We start from the raw sequence: 22372 nt of genomic DNA on the forward strand, positions 1-22372 counted from the left end.
TTTCGGCTGAAAACTGACAAATTTTAAATTTATGTTCGTCTCATTCAATCTGTTCGCGAGTCGTAAAGAGATTGATGCTCGGTTAAAAAAAAAAGTGTGGATGTGGGAAGTAAGAATTCACAATTTTCAAAACCAAACCAGAACGATCAAGCAACGCCAACACGATTTCCTCTGTCTAATGGTGCGAGCTTGATGAAAAATACTTGTATGTATCCGTTGTTAAAAGCCGAGTTGGCCGGCCGGCGTGATTTACTTTTTTTCGCACTTTTGTTTGCTTCTCGTTGATCTGCTATGATGATGTTTCATTTCGTTGCATTCTGCGTAAACACCCAGAGTGAAATGTTGGTGATTTTTCTTTAGGTCAGCGTAAATAAACAGACTTTTGATTGGATTAGCCAAATTGAAGCGATAGAGATTGATGGCAAGTAGCCATTAATCAATGCCCGGAAACGAGGACATATTTACAATAAAATGAGATGCTGAATAAAACTTGAAAATAAATGGTACCAATTAACTGCATGGCGCGTCAGCATCTACGATTGCAAGCGACTTCAATCAACTACCTATCTCCGCTGCTTATCGAGCAGCACATACAAATAACAATTGTTATTCAATATGACCTATGTATATAACGAAACATTTCTTACCTTGTTGTGAGTGCTGCAAATACTGGTTCGGTTCCAGCCCGCGGAATTGTTGTGCGGAAACGATCCGTGACTGGGTGGGGAATGACTGTGATTGCTGTTGCTGCTGGTACTGTTAGTGCTGAACGGTCCGCCGCCACCGTTGCCGGTCAGATTCCCCGTCGGTGTCGTCAGCAGATGGACGTGAGTGAACCCGTTCCCGCTGGGACTGTTGTTACTGGCAGCGCTGACGAAATTTAGCTGATGATGATGATGCTGTTGTTGCTGCTGTTGGGCACCCGGGGTTGTCGAAGCTCCGTTTCCGTTCGGAATCTGAGTCACCACAAGGCCGGCACTGGGCAGGTGATTTGTACTGAAGGTTTTCGGATTGATGGCTGCTCCTAGGGTGGTTGCGAGCACTGTATCGATTCCGGCCGTGCTAGTGCTCCAGACGGACATGGCACCATTCCTGGAAGATGGAAGCAGACATGGTGGAGCCCGGGTGAGGTGAGATTACACAGCACTACAACTAGATCGACGATTTTCGTAATGGAAAACGTCCCGAACCGAACTCGAATGTAATAAAGTACGTAGCCGCTTGCGCGAACAACACGTCGCGAAATCACATTCAGAAAAAAACTATCGAGATGAGTATTAGAAAATTAAATAGAAAACTGATAACAGCTCGAGTAAACACAGTAGCGAAAGGGGATGCGCTGGAATGTTTTGAAAGTGGTGTTGTTTTGCTCGAGTCGCTAACAAGAACTGGAAATTGAACACTGACGGATGATCAGCTGTCATCGGCGGATTAGATGTCGAGTTGCTCGCTGAAAAAGTTTCACGGAACAAGATGCTTCCAGTGTTCGACAACAGAGTGTGCTTCACACAAATGGACACTAGGGTGGTTCATAAAAATATCTTTTTAAGAGATACGAGGAGGTAAATAATGAGTAAAAATTTTACTTATTTCAGTGCTAACATTTGAAAACGGCGCAAAAGCCATTTGTAAACAAATGGTTTGTGGGCCCTTTACTCGCTACCCGAAGAACGCCCACGAAAACCAACAGTATCGTCAGGAAGGGGAAAATTTCCCCTACCCGATGTTGCTGTTGTGTCGCGTGGGTGTACTTCAAGTAGTGAGTAAAGGGCCCACAAACCATTTGTTTACAAATGGCTTTTGTGCCGTTTTCAAATGTTAGCACTGAATTTAATATTTATAATTTTATTTAATACAACAAATCGTTGAATTAATTAGGGATTGAAGTATGCATAAATATTGATAAGACTGTTCCATCAGGCCGGCATGAAACTTTAACACACCAAGAACTGTAAAAAATGATGTAGTTTGAAAATAAACCAACGGATAACCATAATTAAAAAAAAATCCATTACCGAACGATAATCCAAATTATAGGACTATTCCACAAATGTTTTGAAGGATACCCCGAAAACGTCGTTACGACTTGTACTAGCATATAAACGAGAATTCTTGATATAGCTGGAATTAGCGCGTAACAGCTTTTGCAAACAATGACTTCTCTAGATGATTTCAACCAACAAACCAACGCAAACCAACATAAACAACGGGAAGGGGAAGTCTTCCCCTATCCGATGGTGACGGCGATTTGAGTGAGCAGATCTAGGCTTTCTAGAAATCATCGAGAGAAGTCATTGTTTACAAAAACTGTTACAGTCGAGCAGTTTTGGGACGACCTCCTACCAGAGATTTTACGGAAATGAAACAATCAAATCCAGATTTTTCAAGCATTTTACAAATAAGACCCTATTTTCTCGAGGTTGTAGAAGAAAAAATATTAAAATATTGTTCCACGTTATACCCCGTTCACATTACAGCCTATATCACGTAATATAGGCTGTCTTGCAATGAACACTCATACATAGGATTTCCAGTGAAAACTAGATGTATGAGTGCTCATTGCAAGACAGCGTATATCACGTGATATACGCTGTAATGTGAACGGGGTATTAAAGTTCGAGTGGTAGAAAACGTCATTTTAAACTGCTCGAATGATGTGATCTATTCCAGCTCTATCTAGAATTCAATTATCAATATGTTATATTAATTACGCTACAAAATCGAGAATTTAAAGGGGAGGGAGGAAACCGACAGAACTGAAACCACTTTTCTCTGACGACGCTATCATAGACAAACATACCGAACAAACTGCAAATTACAGGAACGTTTACCGACCTTCTGTAAATAATTTCAGACTGTCAAATCGAAAGACGGTCATATTTATATCAAGTGTTAAAGTTAACAGTAATAATGAAATGTGACCGGAAAATCCAGTGAAAATAATGTAGGTATGTTCGCAAATACAGATGTATTTCACATCTCTTAAATATTACTAATGAGACTGATTATTACAGTTATTTCTTTCATTTTAATGATTGCTCTTCAGACGCAGCCAGGAATTGGGTTGTTTAACTTCGGAAAATATACCGATTTTTATACATCATCTGAGCACAACGATATTTTTATCAATCCCGTAGATATTCATCTCGATTTTTAAATCAAGATTTAAATTTTTGATCGATGACACTAAATCTATTCCTTGACAGATCGCTCCCATACAAAGTCCCACCGAGGGGCGCTAGTTTGGTGATTTTTGCTAATGTAATCGTACTTATTTAAAATAGTTCCAGTGTACCAAAATTGATGAAATTTTGGATTTCGGTTTCATTTTTAATGCAGATGACGAATATGTATTTACCTCAATACCCCTAAACAACCCAATTCTGTGCTTTTGGTATCAGGTTCCAGTCAATGTTTCTGGACTGGCATCCCCATGAAAGCAGCCACCTGCAAAATGAACACTCCAGCGAGCAATATATGTTGTTTCAACATATATTGTTACTATTAAATAAAATCTCGCAAATAATAAATTTTACAGTTACGAAACAGTTAAGTAAAAAAGTTATTGAATAGTTCGGTAAATAATTACCGAATTGTTCGGTAATTTTGACAGCTCATCAAAAAATCTGTTTAGCGAACGTTCAGCTGTTGAAAGTTCGGTAAAAAATTACCGAATACGGTAATAATTTCTAATTGTGTATGGTTTAAAGAAAGTATTCGTATTACCGTGACGCTGAAGCAGACGACTGGCGCTCAAATTAAAAGTCACTCGAAGTAAACACAAAACAGCCCGTTTCCAAACCTTGCAGACAAAACAACTTTGATGGCCGTGCAACCAGGTTTACTTTTACCATAGAGGTAACTCTAAGACTAGTATCAACAATCAATACGAAACTAACGATTTTAAATTGGCTCACCACTTTAGTAGCCTATTGGTCCCAAGCAAACGATTAACGCATAGAGGTAACTCTAAGACCACTGGGTCCCGAAGAAAATCATTATTATTTTTGGCTCACTCAGTACCAGAACATCGGTCCCAAGCTATTTCACTTACTTCTGCATGTTCTGCATGAATCCACACACCCCTGATGTTATCTGTCAAACTTTCATAGCGAATCAAAACAAACATAGTGTAGTAATAGAATTTCAACTAGAATTGGCGTTGACGGCGACTCTGTAGCTCTTTACTCCTATGAGAAAATCCATAAGCAAACGTCAGACTGTGCGTGAAACATGGCGGACTTTGTACTATCCTTTCCCTCGACCGAAAATTCCCATAAGAAACTGTCTAAATTTGCTGGAAGAGCAAATTTTTCGACGGTGCCGTCAACGCCAATAGGGTACGTTAATCGTTTGCTTGGGACCAATAGGCTACTAAAGTGGTGAACCAATTTAAAATCGTTAGTTTCGTATTGATTGTTGATTAACGTACCCTATTCTAGTTGAAATTCTATTACTACACTATGTTTGTTTTGATTCGCTATGAAAGTTTGACAGATAACATCAGGGGTGTGTGGATTCATGCAGAACATGCAGGGGTGAGTGAAATAGCTTGGGACTGCTTGGGACCGTTGTTCTGGTACTGAGTGAGCCAAAAATAATAATGATTTTCTTCGGGACCCAGTGGTCTTAGAGTTACCTCTATGCTAGTATACTCTATAGGTCCCGAAGAAACGTGATCAACTTTTTGGCTCAACTCTGGTATTATCTTCAGTCCCAAGCTAATAGATGCACCCCTCGAAACATGGGAAAATCCACGAACCCCTCATTTAATCTGTCAAATTTTCATAGAGAATCAAAACAAACATAGTCATTCCTCGCCGATAGCTTGAAGTAGCCGGACGTAGTTTGTTCGTGTCTCCGTTGCGGGTATTGGTTTCGTAGCCGGTGGAGTTTTTTTTCCCACCATAGTGGTTTTTTATATCGCGCGTTTTACCTACCGTGGACGAAGTTCAGTGCCCAAGGCAACCGCAGTCAGCAGAGGAAGTAGCCACCTTTAGCGACGCTATAGGTGGACTATCATCTCACCGTCATCATCTCATCACCACTCCAAAGCAGCAAGCAACAACAACAAAGCAGCAAACGGAGTGGCTGCACCAGCTCACACAGCCGGCACCGGCCGGTGTTAAGTATACCTACTATACAATAGTCTTCTCTAGCCCATTGCCGCGCTTTTGTTATTCAATTTTGCGCGTGGCTTTGCTCTCTCCCCTGATAGGGTTGTGAGGGCTATAGTGGTGCAACTTCTTGCAACTAGTGAAAAGTTTTTCTTTTTTCTTTTTTTTTTTTTTTTGATAATTTTGTTTTTGTTTTGTTTGGTTGTTCATACACTGGGCAACAAAATATTAACAACTAGTAGTTAAGTAGATTAATTGGTGAAGGTTTTTTGAAGTATTTTTTTTTCCTTTTTAAGCGGTTGTGCACCGCGTTTGCGCAACACTTATGGCGTCTTCAGATACCTACGTTGCGCGAACTAGATACTATCAACCGTCTTCGAAAGGACCATGGGTTGTCTTTTTTCGGCCTAAAAATAAACCTTTGAAAACTCTCGACATTTCGAGAGACTTGCTGCGGAAGTATCCGGGAATCTTGGTACATAAGGAGAGATTCAATAAACTGCGTGTAGAAGCACCGACTTATGATGTGGCAAATAAAATTGCTGAACATGAGCTGTTTAGTGTTGAGTACAACATCTACATCCCTTCTCGAGATGTGGAGATAGAAGGTGTGGTCTCCGACGCGAGTCTGAGTGTCGAGGATTTAAAACGAGCATCGGGTTGCTTCAAAAACTCGAAAATCGGTCAGCAGGTACAGATACTGGATGTTAGGCAACTGCATTCAGTATCTTTGCAAGATGACAAGAAAGTTTATCAGCATTCAGACTCGTTTCGGGTGACTTTCGCTGGTTCAGCTCTCCCAAACTTTGTCAAAGTTGATGGTGCTTTTTTTCCGGTGCGGTTGTTTGTACAGAGGGTATATAATTGTACCAACTGCAAAAGGCTGGGACACTCGGCCAGCCATTGCGGCAACAAAACTCGTTGTGGCAAATGTGGTGAAAACCACAAAGAGGATTCTTGCCACAAAGAATCAGTAAAATGCGCTTATTGTGGCGAGAATCCTCACCCCTTGCAGGAGTGCCCGATGTACAAGCAGCACTCCGATAAAGTGCAGCGTTCAATCTCTGGACGCTCCAAGCAGACATATGCTCAAATGTTGAAGGCTGCATCAGCCGTCCAAGATGCAAACCAATTTTCGGTTTTGTCAGTTGAAGAATCGGACTCTGACTCATCCGATGAGGGTGACTCTACGGTGGTACACGCACCTTTGAAAACGAACGGATCCTCAAAACGAAAATGCTCCTCCCCGAAAGTGCGCCGTAAGAAAACTAAAGTCACTCCCAGAGGATTGCAAAATTCCCAGGGTAATGGGATTGAAAAAATTAAATCGAAGGCTCCTACTGCTCCACTTCCTGGCTGCAGTAAGGATTTTCCGCCATTACCCAACAAAGAAAAGAAAAACAAAAAAGCTGCTCCTCAAACTTCTCAAAAGAAATCCAAGTCCGAACGCGGTTTGCTAGCTTTTTCGGACATTGTGGAATTCATAATAAATATGTTCAACATACAAGACCCTCTTAGAAGCTTAGTTTCTGCCTTGCTTCCAACACTAGAATCATATCTTAAGCAATTGACTGTTTCATGGCCCCTCCTTGCATCAATCATATCTTTCGATGGATAATTCGTCGAACGAGGTTGAAGATATGATCACTGTGCTACAGTGGAACTGCCGTAGTCTAGTGCCTAAACTAGACTCGTTCAAATTTTTACTTCACAATTCTGATTGTGATATATTTGCTCTCTGTGAAACATGGCTTTCTTCCGATAAAGAACTCAACTTCCACGATTTTAACATTATTCGCCTGGATAGAGACGATTCTTATGGAGGAGTACTTTTAGGGATCAAAAAGTGCTACCCTTTCTACAAAATTTCCCTTCCTGCTCTATCAGGCGTCGAAATCGTCGCTTGCCAAATAAATGTGAAGAACAAAGATCTTTGCATAGCTTCAGTATACGTTCCACCAAGAACCTCCATTAGCCGTAGTCAACTCTGGAATCTAGTTTCGATTCTTCCATCCCCAGTATTAATTCTGGGTGATATGAACTCCCATGGTACTGGGTGGGGCGATCTATATGACGACAATAGAGCGGCTATTTTTTACGATTTATGTGACGATTTCAATTTGACTATTTTGAACACTGGTGAAGCGACACGTATAGCAAAACCTCCGGCTCGAGAAAGCCGACTCGACCTATCTTTGTGTTCAAGATCGCTATCATTGGATTGTCAGTGGAAGGTTATCAATGATCCCCATGGTAGCGATCATTTGCCAATCATCATTTTAATAAAGTGTGGCCCTCACTCTGCAGAACCATCTCGGGTTCCATTTGATCTTACAAGGAACATCGACTGGCAGAAATATGCAACGGCGGTGACAATCGGTGTCGAATCAATAGATGCGCTTCCACCATTGGAAGAATATCGATTCCTAGCCGATTTGATTTACAAAAGCTCACTGGAAGCACAAAAAAGAAAAGTTCCAAGTGCACCCTTTAAAAGGAGACCAGCCACACCTGGTTGGGACGAAGAATGCACAAAATTGTATGTAGAAAAATCTGATGCTTTCAAAGCTTTTCGTAGACACAAAACCTCCACTTACTTCGAGGAATATTCAAAGCTTGAGACAAAGCTGAAACAATTAATCAAAGCAAAAAAACGCGGTTATTGGCGCAATTTCGTCGAGGGACTCTCACGAGAAACCTCAATGAACACCTTGTGGAGGGTGGCTCGCAACATGCGTAACCGCTCATCTTTCAATGAGAGTGAAGAATACTCCAACCGATGGATATTCGATTTCGCTAAAAAGGTCTGTCCGGACTCAGTTCCAGCACAAAATATTCTTCGAGAAGCGTCTCCTAGCGGCGGCTCTCTGGATAGACCATTCTCAATGCTGGATTTCTCTATGGCTCTTCTTTCATCGAACAACTCCTCACCGGGAAGCGATATGATTAAATTCAATCTTCTGAAAAATCTCCCAGATATCGCTAAAAGACGCTTGCTAGATTTATTCAATTCCTTGCTAGAAAACAACATTGTACCGCCTGAATGGAGACAGGTCAAAGTAATAGCCATTAAAAAACCTGGCAAATCAGCGTCTGACCATAACTCATACCGTCCGATTGCGATGCTTTCGTGCACTAGGAAATTGTTGGAGAAAATGATCCTTCGGAGACTCGATCAGTGGGTCGAAACAAATAACTTGCTATCAAATACACAGTTTGGGTTCCGCAAGAGCAAAGGAACAAACGATTGTCTAGCGCTGCTTTCCACAGATATTCAACTGGCCTTTGCGCACAAGGAGCAATTGGCTTCAGTATTTTTGGACATTAAGAGGGCTTTTGATTCAGTTTCCATTGAAATTCTGTCAGACAATCTGCACAGATGTGGACTTTCCGGAATTTTAAATAATTTCTTGTTCAATTTGTTGTCAGAAAAGCAAATGAACTTTTCCCTTGGACAACTGACAACTTCCAGAATTAGCTACATGGGCCTGCCCCAAGGCTCATGTCTCAGCCCTCTTCTTTATAACTTGTATGTCAAAGATATCGACAACTGTTTGGCAGAACAATGCACGCTAAGACAACTTGCAGATGACGGTGTGGTTTCCGTAAGAGGTCCACATGCCGTGGACTTGCAAGGACCATTGCAAAATTCCTTAGATAACTTGTCTTCTTGGGCTATGAATCTAGGGATCGAATTCTCGCCGCAGAAAACTGAACTGGTAGTGTTTACTCGAAAGCGGTACCCAGCCCAAATGCAGCTTAATCTTTTGGGCAGAACCATTACCCAATCATTGTCTTTCAAGTACCTTGGGGTCTGGTTTGATTCAAAGTGCACTTGGAATGCTCATATTACGTACTTGAAGCAAAAATGTCAGCAGAGGATCAACTTTCTCCGTTCAATTTGCGGCACATGGTGGGGTGCTCATCCGGGAGACCTCATAACGCTTTATAAAACAACTATTCTCTCTGTTCTAGAGTATGGCTCTTTCTGCTTTCTCTCGGCAAGAAAAAGTCACCTAATAAAATTGGAACGAATTCAATATCGTTGTCTACGTATTGCTCTAGGCTGTATGCACTCAACGCATAACATGAGTCTCGAGGTTCTGGCAGGAGTAACACCCCTCCAGAACCGTTTCTGGGAGCTCTCTCTCAGAATACTAATCAAATGCGGAGTGACGAACACACTTATAATTGCAAATTTTGAAGAAATTCTTGGGCTGAACACACAATCTCGATTTATGAGAATCTACCACCACTACATATCATCAGATATGTGTCTTCCTTGTTATACTCCAGACCGTGTTCACTTCACCAATCGCAGTTCCTCAATTGAATATGATCTGACCATGAAACAAGCAACTCATGGGATTCCCGATCAACTTCGACCTATTATTATTCCGCGTATTTTTACTGAAAAGTACCAACAAGTCAATTGCATGAAAAGATATTTTACAGACGGGTCTCGTCTCAGTGGATCCACTGGCTTCGGTGTCTTCAATGAAAACTCTAGCGCCTTCCGCAAACTCCAGGAACCTTGTTCCGTTTTTGTTGCTGAGCTGGCAGCAATCAACTTCGCATTGGGGATGATTTCCAACATGCCCGCAGACCATTACTTCATCTTCTCGGATAGTCTCAGTTCGATTGAGGCTATTCGGTCGATGAAACAAGGTAGGCACTCATCTTATTTCCTTTCAAAGGTAAGGGAGCAGATGTGTGTGCTGGTCGAAAGATCATATATGATTACCTTTGTATGGGTCCCCTCACATTGCTCAATCCCAGGCAATGAGAAGGCGGACTCTCTCGCAAAGGTGGGCGCACAGGAAGGCGAATTGTATGACAGGCAAATTTCACACGATGAATTTTACCATTTAGTGCGTCAGAGTACCTTTTCGAGTTGGCAAACCGATTGGGACACTGGAAATCTTGGACGGTGGTTACATTCAATTATTCCTAATGTTTCTTCGAGAGCGTGGTTTAAAGGCTTGGACTTAAGTCGTGACTTCATTCGCGTGATGAGTAGACTTATGTCCAACCACTACTCGCTAGATGCTCATCTCAATAGAATAAACCTCGTGGACAGCAACATCTGTCGGTGTGGAAACGGTTACGATGACATCGAACACGCAGTTTGGCAATGTACGGATAATGACGCCGCCAGAGAGCGACTTTTGAATACCCTCGAGGCCCAAGGAAGACAACCCTATGTTCCTATCAGAGACGTGTTGGCAACCCGTGATCTCTGCTATATGCAGTCCGTTTATGTTTTTCTTCAAATGTCTAGTATAAGAATTTAATTCCTTTTGTCTTTTGTCTCTCTTTATTAGTTTTTGTTTGTCTTGTCCCCCCGTCTCGATGAGTCTCATCGTCGCCCACTGGTCACCCACCATAGCCGGTCGAACTCCAGACGAAGCTAGAACAGCACTACCGTTCATACTGGCGACAACGCTCTGATGAGACAACGAAACCCTACCCCAAGCTCCTCCCCTGATCCTATCCTTCGAAAATGTACCCTTCTAACCTCGAGTAAGCCGCGAGTAATCGGCCCAACTCCTACTAGACATAGAATTAAGTGAATTTTGTTACACACAGTGAACAATGAATTATCGGCTCCGTAAAGCTAACGCGATTGAGCCTTCCAAATAAACGAACTAGATAAAAAAAAAACAAACATAGTGTAGTACTAGAATTCCCACTAGAATGGGATACGTTAATCGTTTGCTTGGGACCAATAGGCTAGTCAAGTAGTGAGCCAATTTCAAATCGATAGTTTCGTATTGATTGTTGCTTTTACTCTCTTATTTCGGTTTGCCACCTAATATATAAATTCATCTATAGGTTGGCATACAAAGCTCTCTATTATTAACTGTAGAACCTACAATCAATATGAAACTATCGATTTAAAATAGGCTCACCACTTTCATTTCTCGCACAAGGGGTTGGTCCAAGGGGTAAGTCACTCAGCACATTATGCCGAAATTAGATTCGGCACAACTTGGGCACATCCATCGGCACAATCTCGTAGGCATTGGATTATTGCAAATAAAATGGGAGCACTGCTGGACAACTGCCATTGAAGTTGTTCACAAAATTACGTGCTGATAGACCGTTGTTTTTCTCATCACAAAAGGCCAGGCTTCTGGTCTACCTTTGAGGGCATTATAAAACCCTAAAACACAGGACTTTTATTATCCTATGAACACAAAACACCAAAATTTCGCACACCCACCACTTCCCGCGTCATCCTCAATCCGATTTATGCTTGCGATTTCAAACCATAACATTCATGGTGTCAAAAATACCGGGTTGCCGGGATGGGTGTTTTACAAACAATCGCAGCTTGCTCTATGACCGGCAACATCGGCACACTTGCGGCACACATGCGGTACACTGACAAAAAAGATGACGAAAGATTGGTGTGCGGAGTGACCTACCCCTTGGGTTGGTCACTTTGCACAGTGTGCCAAGATCAGATTTGGGCACACATGGGCACGCTAATTAACACAGTTAGGCACCCATGGTAGGAAACATTCATGATCTTTTACTGGCAACACTGTACTTTCTCTGCACCTGCTCAGCGCATGTGTCAAATTACTGTTGTTGACAAATCAATGTTATTACATTTTGAAACGCAACATAGAATTTTCAGTTAGTTCCCCAAAACCGAGTTGGATTCCCTACTAGAATCTCCAACAGTGCACAGGCACAGGCATTAGCCTGTCCGAACAGTAATTCATTCCTCGCAATACAAACCAAAATCAGGGTAATTGCTAATGATCAAAATCGCATGCATAATGACACTCCACTCAATCAATCCCACATTCCACAAAGTACCGGATATGATATGACAAATGCCAAAATTATGCTAGTTTCACTGTAGCTTTATGTGGCAGATGAGAAATGGCCAAGGAAGGAATAAGGAAGATAAACGGCTCGTCACAACTAGCTGCTCTGTCTTGTTTCGGATATGCTAGTTTTAGTTTAGTTTCGCAGACTGTCGCTCACACTTGGCCTCCTCAAATCTTGTATCCACGTTGTACCGGTTCGATGCAAGTTAGCCTTTGGATCTCCGCAGCCGATTTCGATCCCCGAAAGAGTTCCAGCGATTTCAACAGCAGCTTTCCCTGGCGGCTGTAAATTCTGAATGCCATCAGATGCGTGTAGAATCTGTCTTTGCTTTGGAACTCCATCACTTTTTCGAGGGGATCCTCCAATCGGGTCAGTTTGGCCAGCCGCTGGATCATCGCCATGGTTCGTATTCCACTGCTTATTGTATTCTTCCTTCAAAATAATACATTCGAACTGTCAAATGAAACGGGTTGCCAAGCATGACATTATTCACAAGCAAACAAAAGTCGATGACTGGCACTCTCTTCACTGCTGGCACACGTGAAATACACTGAGAAAAATTTGGTACAAGATAAGTGTGTAGAGTGACCACCCCTTGTTCTCGCATCTACTTGCATCAACCAGTGGAAACTAACGATCTTAAATTGGCTAACTTCTTGACTAGCGTATTGGTCCCAAGCAAATCAATTAACGTACCCCATTCTAGCCGAAATTCTAGTACTACACTATGTTTGTTTTGATTCGCTATGAAAGTTTGACAGATAAAATGAGGGGTTAGTGGATTTTCCTATGTTTCGAGGGGTGCATCGATTAGCTTGGGACCAAAGAGAGTACCAGAGCTGAGCCAAAAAGTTAGGCACATTTCTTCGGGACCTTTTAGTCTTAGAGACCCTAATAAAAATGCTATGGTTAATTTGCTTAACGACGTGTTCTGGGTATCATCCAAACCATTAGTGGATTAGTTCAATCATTTGGGTTATCGTTCGTTTATGGTAATTTTTTATTAGGGGATACCTCTATGCTTGCATCGCGCATCATCTTTTTGCAGGAAATCTTCCGAATCGTCGTCAATCTTCTTTCTATCTACTCAGCGTGCGCGCAGCTAGCCACAGCAAAATACAATCTTTCCTGCATCGTAGATAGAGTCGTCCCCCTCGGTGCGAACCTCAACCTGAGATAGGTTTAAAAAATAAACGACCACACTGACGTTTGTCAGAAAACAAGCAGACCCAATCTTGATACCCGATCCAGGTTGGAACTGAATAATAAACGAATTCGCTATAATAGTACGTTCAGACTACAGAGTTATAGCAACAATCAATACGAAACTAACGATTTTAAATTGGCTCATCACTTTAGTAGCCTATTGGTCCCAAGCAAACGATTAACGTACTCTATTCTAGTTGAAATTCTATAACTACACTATGTTTGTTTTGATTCGCTATGAAAGTTTGACAGATAACATCAGGGGTGTGTGGATTCATGCAGAACATGCAGGGGTGAGTGAAATAGCTTTGGGACTGCTTGGGACCGTTGTTCTGGTACTGAGTGAGCCAAAAATAATAATGATTTTCTTCGAGACCTACTAGTCTTAGGCCACGGCCAGGGTAGACGCGACACGCGACGCGACGCGATGCGACTCACGCAAGGAATAATAATAAATAATAAGATTCTTTTGAATTGGTCGCGTCGCGTCGCGAATCGCGTCTACCCTGGCCGTACCCTTAGAGTTACCTCTATGGTTATAGCATGTTATAGCATGTTATAGCGCTATATTGATGGTGGTTTCTGTGTTGCAATTATTTGACAACCGTTATAACATATGTTATAATATTGCTGTTGAATTTTCCAGCATTTCCAACTTCTGTTAAAATGAAAATATTGGACTGAAAATTGGCAAATATTTCAGCAATATTTCTTTACTGATTTTCAGCAATAAACAATTTTGACATTTGACAGCATTTTGCTGATAAAACTATTGCTATTAAACTCAGTAAATCGAATTTGTTTTCACTACACACCAAATTTTGAAATCGAGTTCCAGCAAAATGATTTGCTGGTTTGTTTTCAGCAAAAGCAAATTTTACTGTACATTCAGCAAACATGCTCATTTTGCTGGAATCTCAGTAAATTTCATGAACTGTCAAACTGTGTATTGATTTTTGTTGCGAACTCTATGTTGAACACACTTATTTTTTACTGCTGATAACCAGCAAAATTTTGCTGGATTTTGCCGATCTGGAAGTTCAAGCAAAATATTTTTGCTGAATGACCAGCAATTTGGATCGAAGTCAAAGTGACAACACATTACTTAAAAATCAGCAATCTTTACAGAATGTACAGCAAAGTTGAGTTTACTGCTGGAATTTCAGCTAGTTTTATGTACCTATCACACCAAAAATTGATCAAAGATTTCAGCAAAATGGTTTACTGAAAAGCAATCAGCAATCTACGATTTTACTGAAACACAGCAATTTGGTTCTTTTCAACTGAAAACCAGCAACTTGACAAGATCGCTGAAAATTCAGCATATTTCATCGCCTCGTTTTCACTCTGTCAAAATAAGAAAAAAAGGCCGCCAATGTTTTTGCTTTTCGACTACGCTGAGTGCAGTGCGCGTGTGATTTTTGAGTAATTATTCTGCAACAAATTAAGTGCGTAATGGATCCGAAAGCTCAGGAAGCTCTGCTGAATCTGAAAGCTGACCGTTGTAATGTGGATGAGTTGTTTGGTAAGTAAAATAGTTAAATATAATCTTGTGTTTTCTTCAGCCTCGAGAGCAATGGCAGACACCCTGAAGTGTTTCTACTGCCATCAGTTGGTTGAGGGATATATTGATGGACTTCGACGACACCTAAAAGTGCACGAGAATAAACATCATTGTGATAAGGAGCTGGTGCTCTTCACATGCACTAAAAAAGGTTGAGGCAATATGATGACAACTACACACCAAATTTAAATCGCTGAACATCAGGCAACATTTGGCTGATTTTAGACTTGATGAAAGATCAGCAAACGTTCCAGAAAATAATGCTGCTGATTTTTTCAGCAATTCCACCTTCTGTCAAAATGAAAACCTTTTACTGAAAAACAGCCATATTTCTTTACTGATCTTTTGGCAATTAAAAATTTTGACATTTGGCAGCATTTTGCTGATTAAACAATTAAATTCAGTAAATCGAATTTGTTTTCACTATATGAGAATCCAGCTTCTGTAAATATACGAATAATAAAGATAAAATCGCCAGACTCCTTTCCAAGTATCGTTTATTAAATATAACCAGTGTCCGAGCCAATGTCCTTACCTCCATAATTTTGTAGTTTTTTTTAGCTCTTCCACCTCCTGCGGTTTGAATTGTGGTGTACGAATGCAAAAATACTTGCGACTGTGATGCTAACAGTTTGACAGCTCTTTTACTGGGTGTTAGTTTATGTTAGCTGATGTTTTCAGTAAAAATATCGTTTGCTGTTTTTCAGTAAAGCATTGGATTGATGGTCATGATCCAGCAATTCGTTTTACTGATATTGAAAACTTAAATTTGGTGTGTACAAATAACTTTATCTCTCAGCTCAACTAACAAAATGTTGAAATGCTTTATGATACGGTCGAGGGGCTGTCAACTTGAGTATTTTCGATTCATCTACCCGACTTGAAAGGGTGTATTTTGTATTTTTTCGTACATATGTATTTTTAAGTTTTGTGTATTTTTGTATTAAAACGTATTTAATTCATTATGAAATGTTTTTTCGTGTACAAAGTATTTTCGAGGTATTTTTGAGTATTTTTATTAGGGTATTTTTGTTTCAGCGTGTACACATTCCCGTTTTTTTTGTGTATTTTCCGAAGTGTGTATTTACAATTCAGCTGATTTATGAAGTCCTCGTCCCTCGGATACGGTATTGAAATTAAATTGAATTTGTTTAAATAAATCAAAATGATTAAAATAAACCGAAATTAATTTTGTTTTGAATAAACCAGTATGATTAAAACTAAATAGCTGATTTTTCGGTACAATGATAAATATTGCGGAATTCTATCAGCAAAGTGCTGTCAAATTATGCGATTGCCGAATTAGCTGAATTTTCAGCAAATCTATTAAATATGCTGATAATTCAGTAAACCCATAGAGGTAACTCTAAGACTAGAAGGCCCCGAAGAAACGAGCTCAACTTTTTGGCTCAGCTCTGGTACTATCTTCGGTCCCAAGCTAATCGATGCACCCCTCGAAACATAGGAAAATCCACGAACCCCTCATTTTATCTGTCAAACTTTCATAGCGAATCAAAACAAACATAGTGTAGTACTGGAATTTATACTAGAATGGGGTACGTTAGTCGATTTGCTTGGGACCAATAGGCTAGTCAAGTAGTGAGCCAATTTAAAATCGTTAGTTTCGTATTGATTGTTGGTAAACCTCTGTCAAGCAATGACATTTCACATTGCTGAAAATTTCAGTAATTTTATATTGCTGAAATGATTACTGAAATTTCAACTCGGCAAAATTCAGCAAAAAATTGTTGATTTCCAGCGATAAAAATTTGGTTTGGTAAAAAAAAAGAAACAGACACGGTCTGGCCTTGGTAATGAAAGCACCAAAACTTAGTTCAGAGTTTACTCCACCCAGCACCAGTGTCCAACATGAGTCCCCCGAGAGACGGGACAAACCGAACCAGCGGTAGCTAATTCGTTGGTATCCACCCCTCGCTCAAGTCCGAGTGCCAAACATGCAGCGCACATCGAGAAAGCAACGAAAACACGTTCTAAGTGCTGACCCTGGCCAAAGCACAGTGGTCCAGGAATGCAATCTAGCGGAACAAAATTAGTCGCTCCAAAACGAGTAATTTCAGTGAGTTCGTGTCTTCTTCTTCATTCCTTTCTTTAACGTCGGTCTCCGGTTCCGCAATCTAGTTGCAATCACCATTGATGACAATCGAATGTGCAGGGAGGCAGCTTCCACATCTGTGTAGGATATCGAACCCATCAATACACTGGGGCCAGGGCCAACGGCTTTACTTCCCTTCCGAAGGAAGACGTGACCAGAGATTTTTAAGCCTCAGAAAAATACCACCAACCTCGGCTGGGATTGAATCCACACCCATTGGGGTGAGAAAACAGTCACGCATACCACTACACCACCGGCGCCGGCTGACTTCGTGTCTTGGCAATGGTTTTTGAAATAAAAAGCGGTAAAAAATAATTGCACTAACCTTGTACAAAGCTGCTATTGTAATTTTTTTATATTAATCATTCTGGAGAGTTGGTGTCGAGCAGAGCTGCCAGGTGGTTTTTTAAAAAATCTGTATCCACTCTATTAAAAAATCTGTATTTTCTGTATTGACGATTTTTAAAAAAATAAATGCTTATATAAAAAGTGCTTAACCACCTATTCGGGCTATCGTACTAACCATACGGGATATAATTGCGCCATTTGTGATATCGTCCGTACTTATTTATAAGAGTGATATGGAGCCGTTTGAAAATGTATGGAGATTTTAGTTTCTATTCATTATCTTCCTGATAAGCAGTTTTAAATGCAAAAAAAGTGCACGAGTTCATTACTATTTGATATTTTTAATATAGATGAATACAATTAATTACATCATTTGTGTGGTAGTTACACCGAAAAGTCGAGAGATGTCGCCCCGCCAGTGCTGGTAAAATCATTTTTGCAGTATGGAGAATATCAGAAAATCCGCAATTTCTTACGTAATACATTTTCAATACAAGTAAAGTGTTTACGAGTACTTGTATTTGTACCATTTTAATGTGCTCGGGCACTTTTCTTGTATTTAACATACATGCTTATATTGGAAATATTCAATTAATACTGTTAATCCCCATACAATCAAAAAAGTTATTTTGTTTTTATAAATTTTGATTTTTTTTTCTCAAGCATTTTATAAAAATCTGTATAAAACTGTATTGTAATTTAAAAATCTGTGATAAATCTGTATTCTGTATCGGGTCTGTATTAAGATTAAAAAAATCTAAAAATCTAAAAAAATAATACAGATAAATCTGTATAAATGGCAGCGCTGGGTCGAGGTTGGTGATTTTGACAATGTTGTTTATTACACGGTAACAAAAAAGTACCCAAAAGTAAGTTTTTTTTTCACTCATTTCATCGACAAACCGACATGAAATTGAAACTTATCTCTTGATCGAGAATCCATAACGGCTGATTCAAATGTGCAACGATCCTATCTGTCAAAACCATAGAAATGTTTTATCTAGATAAAAATAATTTGTCCGAACTAGATTAGACACGAACCAACTCATACATTTTGTACACGTGTTCGTGGCTAGGATACATATTTTCCGCGAAAGCGGCGGCACATGTCAGTTTTGTGCTTTGATCAGAAATTTATTTGTATGTAAAGCGGGTCAAATTAGTTTTCATTTACTATTCTTGTGAGCAATTCGTATGAAATTTTCCACTCGCTTTCTACCCAAAAGTAAGTTAGTTGTACTCAAAAGTAGGTAAATAAATATGATTATACTCAACGTTGGGTTCCCACACTTTACTTCCTCTGTTGGGTGGTTTTGCTCCTAAGTTTTGGTCAAGTTTTGGAGTTATTAATTTTGTTCCGGTAGATTGCATTCTTGGACTACTGTGCGTAGGTCCGACGATGTACCTCGGTGGTCAGGCGGCTCATGTGCGTCGGTTTTAATGAAATTTATTTTAGTACCCTCGAAACTGAAACCTGAATTAGTGCTGCAAGCGCTCAGAGTGTAGAACGGGAGCTTGGGTAGCAGCATGACAGCAATATGGGAGAACGTGCGTCGTTGTCGTGCATAATTAGTAAGCTACGTACCTACCGACGCTCATATGGACGACCCATGCTGACCGAACGGCGAGAGGCAAAACCTGCGTTGATTATCAGCTGATGCAATACTGAGTGTAGGTATTTATGCGCCTACATCGTGAAATTCGCAGCTGGTCATAAACAATGTTGGGGTGTTCAGCTGAAGATTGCCAGCAGGCCGGCGGTGTAAACCGTTAAAATATTACGACCAATTGTTGTCAAGTTGCGGCGTTTGATGGAATTATTTAACACATTTATGGAATCCCAAGGTGGGATTTACCAGGTTTTTTCTTGTTGATTGACAGGACGGTTCGAGTATCTCCAGTGCAGAAATTTTCCACATGTATAGATAAGAACAAAAACCATTTAATTACAGGGGGACTCTTCCGGACATCGGATGCTAATTTGCAAGAGTGCAGCCAACTGAGAGAGGCATAACTCCAGCCATGCCTAGTCGGACAGACGTGAACGGTTAGGTTAAACCACCGGGGATTTTCCGAATCCAACTGAAACCCATTCACAGCATCCATCGCACTGCAGTAAGGACTCCAACACATCATACTACAACACCCGCAATGCGACGACCGACGACGACGCCAAACATCATCACCCTGCCACCAACCAACCAACCATTCAATGTTATGAGATAGTGGGCAGTATGACGGTGTAATAGGATGGTGATGCTGCTGGATGCGTTTGGCATCGTCATACAATATATTTTGAAAACAAGATGAACTGCCGGCCGTCGACAATCGGTTTTATTGCGCTTTGTCATCCGCAGCGAAGGGACCTCTGCACACGGTAGGGTCGTGAGCTCACCCGCAAAGGAGGAAGTTATTTTGTGAATAATGAGTTGATAAACCTAAATGTTGCCGTTGTTTCTTGACGGAAGTCAAGGTCAGAAACACGTCACAAGGTGTCAGCGCGGGCTGGATGACCATTAAAGGGAATTTTGTGGTGGATGAGTCGTCAACAGCATACGAAGCACGGTTATCTTTGTTGTCTGAGTTGAGAAGATGGTGCGTGGCAGACGATTGTTAAAAAATAGTAATTTCTCACGCCCGGTCATTTAGAGTGGCGCTCGTTTGAGCCATTTCATTTGAGCTGCACGGTTGTTTACTTCATAAGAGTTTTTGGGCTTCAAGGGCTACTATTTAAAAAATAAGATTGTACACGGCCAATGAGGTCAACCCAAATATGAGTTCAGCTATCACATAATCGCCGAATTCCTGGGACCAGGGTTCTGCTTTTTCGACAGAAAGAAAAGAAAATGAACTTTCCGGTTCCGCAGAATCGTTTCATTTCGAGCAATATCATTTTCGTGTTTCTTGATATCGAGTCACGATGAACATTCCTCCTGTTCCACATGACTTGGCTATCGCTGGGTTCTTTCGTCAAGATCATCAATTCATTTCATTTGAAGCATACTTGTTTCAATTGACGCAATGAATGACTGGAAAACTGCTTCCTTCGTTTCCACTTTCACGTAGACTTGTCACGCGTCGTCAGACATCAAACTATAGTATCCGAATAGTATCCGCACAATATCGGTTGGGATAGGGATGGCATCCAAATTATACGTAGCAATAAATTGTTATTTTATATTAAATGAAAATTAAATTAACGAGGCCATTCTGGCCCACAATATGGGTGTTTTCGGAACGGGGTCGACGTGAAGGTGCCGATAATTGATTTCCGACGCCATTTTGGAATCCAAGATGTGCGCCATCGGGCTCAGGGAAAGTCTCAAATGGGGATTTTGCAAGGGGTAGGTCACTCCGCACACCAATCTTGGGTCATCTTTTTTGTCAGTGTGCCGCAAGTATGCCGATTGTGCCGGTCATAGAGCAAGCTGCGATTGTTTGTAAAATACCCATCCCGGCAACCCGGTATTTCTAACACCTTGAATGTTTTGGTTTGAAATCGCAAGGATAAATCTGACGCGGAAAGTGGCGGGTGTGTGAACTTTCGATGTTTTGTGATCCATAGGGTAATACAAGTCCTGTGTTTTAGTGTTTTATAATGCCCTCAAAGGCAGACCAGAAATCTAGCCTTTCGGACGGAAAGAGTTGGAACCGGTGGGAAGCATTGTTAGAGACCGACTATAGAGGGTGATGAATATACTTCTTTAGTTTGTATTGTGTCATTTGCAACATTATTTGAATTAAGGGTACTAATGAGGTCTGATTAACTGCCTCTTCCTCTTGAGTCCACTCTAGAACCTACATTTCGTATTTAGATCTATAAGTGAACTGCTGGTTCGAGTTCCTCTGGTACATTCAATTGACCACTTTGTCAAGCAGTTTTGGCGTGAGTTTCTACCAGTGATTACACAAAACTGGACCAACTAATTTTTATTTTTTTATGAAACGCACAAATATTATCTACTTTTCTCGTGGTTCTAGAAGAAAAAGTCTCAAAATAATGTTTTATTTCAAAGTTCAAGTGGTAGTAAACGTCATTTTAACTGCTCAAATGAAGTGGTTAATTAGAAGATGTTCCTGAACATACAGTCAAACAGCACGTAATGTTCTGAATAACTTCAATGACAGTTGTCCAGCAGTGCTCCCATTTTATTTATAACAATCTAATGCCTACGAGATTGTGCCAAAGGTATGTTGAAAATGTGCCGATGGATGTGCCCAAGCTGTGTAGAATATTATTCCGGCACAATGTGCTGAATGACTGACCCCTTGGTATTTTCAGAACGTGAACGACAAGTGGATGCCGAAGTCAGATGGCGGTCATCGGTTTTCGGAAAACGTGACGAATACCCTAAGATATGGGTATTTTCGGAACGTAGACGACGTGTAGATGCCGATATTACACGCCATTTTGGAATCCAAGATGGCGGCCATCGGGAAAAAGTGTCAAATACCCTATAATATGGGTATTTCCAGAGCCTAGACGACGCCAAGATTAAAAAAAAACGATATTCGACGCCATTTTGGAAACCAATGTGGTGACCATCGATTTTCAGAAAAGTGTCAAATATTCTAACATATGGGTATTTTCTGAAACGACGCAAAGATGCCGAAAATCGACATTCGACGTCATTTTTTAATTCAATATGGTGGCCATCGGTTTTCAGAAAAAGTGTCAAATACCCATATCTAACACGCTATTCGATTGGATTCATGTCTATGTTGTCCATTTGTCAACTTGTCCCTCCTAGAGTCGGTGTATATTGAGTCACGCCAAGAGTGAAGCCAAGTCTACCTATGTAACTGTCAAACCGACTACCTATCGTGCAAAGTACACAAATATTACGATGCTATGAAAGATCCACGAAAGGTATTGCGATAAAATATAAAATATAATCGAAGAAATGATCATAAACACGCAGTGAGCAATAAATTGTCATGGGATACGTTTGATAATGATCACTTATGAGAATTTCTACTATTTTTCGTTAAGATAATTTGACTTAATCACTGATATAATGATTTACTACAGCCGCTATTTTTTTCTCGCAGGAAGTTGATGTAGAAGTCCTCTGTTGCCAAGTAAAAAGAAAGGGAATCTTTCGAAAACCGTGATGCGAGTTCAACTGTTTTTCTCTTGGCGTGACTCATTATACACCGACTCTAGTCACTCCCAAT

At 40.6% G+C, this 22372-nt stretch overlaps 1 protein-coding gene across 2 annotated transcripts in view; it reads right to left on the reverse strand.

Annotated features, from left to right (window-relative positions):
* Positions 1–22372, reverse strand: part of Orai (orai) — a 108552-nt gene that overhangs the window by 39144 nt on the left and 47036 nt on the right. For both annotated transcript variants that reach the window (XM_065223255.1, XM_065223254.1), the window contains exon 2: positions 648–1092. In XM_065223255.1, the coding sequence (XP_065079327.1) occupies positions 648–1092 (445 nt within the window). The remainder of the gene's footprint in view (positions 1–647; positions 1093–22372) is intronic.

Source organism: Ochlerotatus camptorhynchus, unplaced genomic scaffold (assembly GCF_037179485.1).
Source record: "Ochlerotatus camptorhynchus isolate MF236.1 unplaced genomic scaffold, CSIRO-AGI_Acam_v1.1 ptg000188l, whole genome shotgun sequence".
NCBI lineage: Eukaryota > Metazoa > Arthropoda > Insecta > Diptera > Culicidae > Ochlerotatus > Ochlerotatus camptorhynchus.